Source organism: Arachis hypogaea, chromosome 12 (assembly GCF_003086295.3).
Source record: "Arachis hypogaea cultivar Tifrunner chromosome 12, arahy.Tifrunner.gnm2.J5K5, whole genome shotgun sequence".
In the NCBI taxonomy this organism is placed as follows: Eukaryota; Viridiplantae; Streptophyta; class Magnoliopsida; order Fabales; family Fabaceae; genus Arachis; species Arachis hypogaea.
Genome location: NC_092047.1, coordinates 59720510 through 59726906, shown reverse-complemented (window position 1 = coordinate 59726906; position 6397 = coordinate 59720510). Strand labels below are relative to the sequence as shown.

Here is a 6397-nt window from a genome sequence, read left to right as displayed (position 1 = left end):
ACTTAACACACATATCAAGGCATCTAATGAAAATAAGATAGGATTTAAACATAGGGAACTTAAGGCCAAAGAAGCATGTTTTCAATCAAAGCACATAATTAGGAAGGCAAATGTAAAACCATGCAAATAGTATGAATAAGTGGGTAAAGAGTTGATAAAAACCACTCAAATGAGCACAATATAAACCATGAAATAGAGGTTTATCAACCCTTCCTGGCAAAAAGTTCTCCTAACTAGAAATAAGTTGACTTCACCAGAGCCGTGATTGGCAAATTCCGAGAACCTTTCATCACTGCGTTTATGCACTCGGAGATATTCGTCGTCATGTGCCTGAATCTACGACCCTCATCCGCATACTGCGATCGTGGCATCTCTTCTAGCCACTTTGTGATCGCCTCATTCTCGCCCCTCAGACGCCCGAAATAATGAGTGAACTCCCGTTGCGACTTCGAATACGCTGCATTAATCAGAACTTTCTTCAAGTCCTTGTTCTTGAAGTGAGTCATGAAATTGGAAGCAATGTGTCTTGTACAAAATGCCTGGAACGCATGGGGTGGTTTCCATAAACTATCATCAACATTCAGTGCAGCATCGATTGATTTGTGCTTGTCTGAAATCACTAAGACACCGGGTTGTGGAGTCACATGATGACGCAGATAGGAGAGAAAGAACGACCATGCCTCCTTTGTCTCACCCTCGACCATGGCAAACGCAATAGGAAAAATGTTTGCGTTGCCATCTTGAGCTATGGCCATCAGCAGCGTGCCACCATATTTACCATATAAGTGTGTTCGATCAAAGGAAATTAGTGGCTTGCAATGATTGAAAGCCTTGATGCATGGTGGAAACATCCAAAACACCCGATGAAACATCACGGCATCGGCAGCACCAGGCCAAGACTGAGTCACAAGTTGCACCCAAGTACCTACAAACGTATCATCAATAAGCATATTGTATACCGTTCTTGTCTTATTAACATATAACAACAACGAATAAATCCTTACCAGGCAAGTACATTTGCATGGCAAACAATCAACGAGAAAGCTCGTTATAGGACTCCTCCCAATCCCCATATATGCTACCAATCACTCTCTGTTTTATGAGCCAAACCTTCCTGTAGGACACCTTGTAACCAAAGTGTTTCTCTACACTTTCTTGCAGAACCCTGATACTTATTGTTGGATTTGCTTTTACCATTGTGAAAATGTGTTGCGCAATCACCTTCGAATCCAACTGACGATGGTCTTGCCCCATCAAAGTTTGCATGCATCTGTGAGGACCTGTGTATCTCCTCACCTCCCACTTTTCTACCTTACGGCGATATGATATGTGTATGCTCCAATTACAACCCGGTTCGAACTGGACACAGTGCGCATTATACCTCCACTGGTCACTGTTTACTATTTGTATTTTGTACTCCACAGCCCTCCTGATGCTGTACGTCTTAACAGCCAACATGACTTCTTCCTTGTTCTGAAAATGTTGTCCAACCTCAAACTCATTCCTTGGATCATCTTCAGGGCCTCCCTGGGTAAAGGACCAATCGGACATCATTGCCTCGAGATTCAACCTAGAGAAGTGGTCCGGGCGACCATACGGTTGCGAAATAGCGGGCTGTGTCAGGGCAATTTTTGTGTCACCGTAAAAATTCATCTCTTCTTCATCGTCACCATCATCAGGAATTTTGACTGGTTCTTCTTCGGCATCGTCTCCATCATCGGGGTTAGCTTCATACTGATCCATCATCGGATCCCTCACAGCGGAACCATCGTGACTTTCAACGCCGTCACCCAACTCAGCATTGTCCACTTCAACATTAGGCCTATCTTGACTACCTTCAGGAGCCATATTCAGATCCACCATTGTCCGACTGATATTTCGTCTTACAGGCCCACTCAACGGACTTTTGTTGACAGTATCCGTAGACGATCCTCGGCCACCGAAATCGACGAGGAACACAGCTAACTCCAACAGATGAACATTTGCCCAACGGTTGTGCCAAGACCGTATAAGACGTACGTCTTCGTCATCGCGCAGATGATACCTGATTCAAAATAACATAACGTTTTCATCACAAGCGTTTTCACACAAATATACCAACAGCATAAACAACACAGTTGTGACATACCTTTTATAAATTAAGGTACCATATACTTCGGTTGGATATCTGTAGTAGATTTTTTTTCATCTTCTTTGTCTTTTGCATCCCCACAAAAAGTAATACCAGATTCTTTAACAGCTCTAAACAATTAATTTCTACTGTCAGATGTGTAAATATTAGTTGGTTCGATCTAAAAACGATAGAACATTCTTCATCATACACCATTTCTGCATCGTAATCAATCGGTAACAGTGGATTTTTCGCCATTGTAAAGAAAATGAGATATTCAACAACCAAAATGATTGTCGAGAACAAATTTTGGTGCTCAACTTTGTTGTGTTACGGTCATTTTATGGGGAAATTTTACATAGAGTTCACTGGGGGTACAGCGAACTTGCCCTAATTACAAAAAAAAAGACATTCTTGTAAATAAAGATCAAATTTGGGTTTTCGAAAAATAATTATTTTTAATAATTTATATATGAAAAAAAACCATCTGCTATGGCACAGGTGATACGTGAGCATCTTATACCATTTTTCATAGCATTTTTTTAGTGTTTTTGGTTATATTTTATTCATTTTTAGTATATTTTAGAGAGAAATTCATCTTTTGGATGCTAATTTGAGTTTTGTGTTATTTTTATGATTTTTGGTGAATTTTGAGCCAGTTTGGCATAATCTTGTTTAGAGACGAAGAAAGGATAGCAGCTGCTGTCAATCCTGACCTTCGTGCATTCCAACAAGCATATCTTGAGTTATAGAGGTCTAATTGATGCAGTCTCAATGGCGTTAGAAAGCAAACTTTTAGAGCTTTGCAGAAATATATAATAGTCTATACTTTTCTTTTAGAATGATTGCCAAAACTGGCGTTAAACACTAAGCCTGGGTGTTTAACGCCCAAGAAGGACTGACCTCCCAAGTTGAACGCCCAAAACAAGCGTTCAACGCTAGCCAGGGAGCAGGACCAGCGAAGTTCAACGCCCAGAACCCAAGTTGAATACCAGTCTTCAGCCCGAATCACTCCTAGTGGGCCCCAAAGTGAATTTTAACACTCCTTAGCTTATTTTATTTTCTTTTTATAATTTTTAATTAAAAATAATATCTTTTAGGTTAAGTCTTAGAGGTTTTTACTATAAATAAGAGATCTCCTTCCTCCTAAGGATCACGACTCCCAAGAGGGGAGACAGATCCAGACAGATCTTCTTATTATTTCATTTTCTCTGTAAAGTATGAGTCACTAAACCTCCTAGTTAAGGTTAGGAGCTCTGTTTATTTCTATGGATTAATATTATTACTTTTCTATTCTAATATATGTTTGATTCCATTCTATGATATATTGTCATTCTTCATCTAAATGAATTTGGGGTGGAACAGAAGTATGACCCCTTTTTCTACATGAGTTCTTGCGAGTCCTTGACATGATAGTATTGAACTACAGCTTGAGAATACATCTCCTAACACTACTAGAAAACTAGTTATTACAGACGAATATTTCCGACGGATTTTATCCCACGGAAATACAGACGGAATTTCAGAAGGATTTTTTGTCGGAAAACAAAAAAAAATGAATTAGCATAAATTACAGACGGAAAAAGAAATCCGTCTATAATTATGTCGGAAAAATTAATTTTTTTCGTGGAAAATAGTTACAGATGGAAAATCCGTCTGTAATTAAATAGACAAAAACACTGAGTTTTATTAAATTATTACAGACGGAAAATCCGTTTGTAATTTAAAATTTTCCGCCGAAAAAAAAAACACTTAAACCTAATCTAACCTCTCTCTTTCTCGGGCTCCATTCACAAATAACTTAAACCTAATCTACTCCCCATTCGCAATGCCTCCGTCGAAGAACCCCTACCCCCCTCTTTCTCGAGCTCCATTCGCAATGCCTCCGTCGAAGATCGCAATGCCTCCGTCGAAGAACCCCTAACCGCGACGAAGAACCCCTAACCCTCCTTTGAGTTTCTTCGCTCTTCTCTCGCCACTCTCACCCTCAAGCTCACTGAGTCTCACCACTCTCACGGCTGGTCTCGCCGTCGACCTCTCTCTATCTCTCCGGAATATCGCTTCTCTCGCGGGCGTTTCAGACTCAAGGTCGTCACGCTCTGTTTCTGCTGCTGCTCTGTCACCGTCGCTGCTCTATCGCGCTCTGTTGCAAGTGAATCAATGGAATTCGACCCGATCCCAATCGGCTCCTGCTCCAAAGAGAACCACAGCATCTACCAGCAATTGTTTAAATTACACCGATTCAGGTATGCATTATTTAAATTACGCCGATAAACTTTAGGGCTCAATTTTTCTATGCCAGTTTAGCTAGGTTTATCATACTCTGCTTTTGTGGCTCAATTGTTTAATGGTTCCAACTATTATATAAAGCAAAACAAAAAGTATACAAAATTAATTGAAGCAAAAAAGCTTGATTGAAGACATTGTGATAGTCAAGTCCAAATAAAGAGAATGTGACTAGTAATGAATAAATTAAAGTTGCATGATATTTCGTTAAATGTTAAAACATTTTTTAAATATATATAAGGTAATTTTGAACTATATAGTTTGCACATTTGTTTGAACTTCTGCAGCAAAGCATTGTCGTATGGAGTTACTCATGCAGCAAAGGTTAGTGGCTTGCCCATGGTTTCTTGATCAAGTCCTCCTTTAGCAAAATTCTTAGTGTCTTATTTTTATATTTGTAGTGTAAGTACCGCTGGATCAGCTTTAGAGCATATGAAGAGGACTCATGAGGCTGTAAATGAGAAAGAGTCCAAGCATATTTCTGCAGCAGTGTTACTAATCAGGTATCTAGTGAATTGATTGTGAGAAACTAAGTGTTTTTTTATATTTTTTTAGTTCCCCTTTCATGTGAGAAATTACCTGATAGCTATTTTAAATTTTAGCTCTACAAAATTGAAGCTAGGAAGCTCAGCAAGAAAGGCCGGTGGCCAGAGATGAGTGTAACAGAAGGTAAATTATAATATAGACATCTTCAGAGAGAACATGGTAAGTGTTATTATAGGCATGAACATTGAGTTTTGAGGTAGAGAGGAGAATGAATATGCCATGCGGCAATACTCTGTAAGTTTTGTTTTGATATATTTTTTTAAATTTTATTTTTAGATAAAAGGATATTCGTTTTCCATAGATGGCATAATAAGGTGCATACAGGATTCTAAAGTTATGAGGACAGTGAGAGACGTTTCCATAATAGCTGCCAGTGTTAAGAGTTTCAAGTAAAGCTTGAAGACTGTTCTTGTTGAAATTGAATAAGCTTAATGAGAGAATGACTTGGAAATAGCAAGAAGCTAGTTTCTTATTCACCTGAATCACCTCTGAGATAATACTTTGATAAAGACTTCTTTTTAGTTGAATGCATATTGGTCTAGGATAATTATTGGTGATTATATGTCTTTGCATGTGATGTTTTACAGCTTGATTATTGATTCACTTTTGTTGGATTATCTGGTTTATGTTGATGATGATAGTAGTTGCATGTGATGTTTTACAGCTTGATTATTGGTCAAAGTGCCTTTTCAGTTTATCAACAGCATTTGGCTAACCGACCTGTGAATGTGAGTCTTAAAGATCCTAGTTTCTGCCTTTATCTTGCATTTTATTACCCAAAATGTTATTTGAGATCTCTGTTTTTTATGCCGGTTCTTCGTGATCTTCTTGAGTTCAAAAGTGATCGTGCTCCAATACATGTAGGGAAGGTTGAACCTGCTTCAGCTATTGTGCATTGGTTCTGCACTGGTGGGATGTCTCTTGGAGCTATTTCAAGAGAAACTCATGAAGCAATTGCAATCGCAATGAACAGATTAGGTGGAAAATCAAATTCAGGGGAAGGTGGTGAGGTAATACAATTTGAAGGTCCAAGAGAAAGTATGAGAAAATCTCTGGTTGGCTGCATTGCTTACAAGAGAAGATTCATACGCTACTATTTTTAGTGTAAATAGGGATTCCAAAAATTCTCCTTTGAGATTTGACCATATATATTCTTTTGTTGTTACTTTTAGGGTATGTCTTCACTAGAGGAGGGTTTGTGGAACTGTCCAAAAAGCTTTCTCTACCTCTAGGTTCCACTCTTGACAGGTACTGGATACCGAATAAATAATTACTTTGTTTTGTATTTCTGAAGATATAAACTTATATCTTGATTTATGTATAATGAGTCAAAATCTGTCATGATTGTTAGATATGTGGGATTTTGTAGGGTAACAATCATTGCCTTCTAATGAAGTTATGGTCCATTGATTCTACATTTTTTTTATTAACCTGCTTTGAATTCTAAGTCATAAT

At 38.4% G+C, this 6397-nt stretch overlaps 1 protein-coding gene across 1 annotated transcript; it reads right to left on the bottom strand.

Annotated features, from left to right (window-relative positions):
- Nucleotides 1-233: 233 nt before the first annotated feature.
- Nucleotides 234-950, bottom strand: LOC112730062 (uncharacterized). The gene has a single exon (XM_025780175.1). The coding sequence runs from the start codon at nucleotides 948-950 to the stop codon at nucleotides 234-236; it is 717 nt and encodes a 238-aa protein (XP_025635960.1).
- Between the last annotated feature and the right edge of the window lie 5447 nt (nucleotides 951-6397).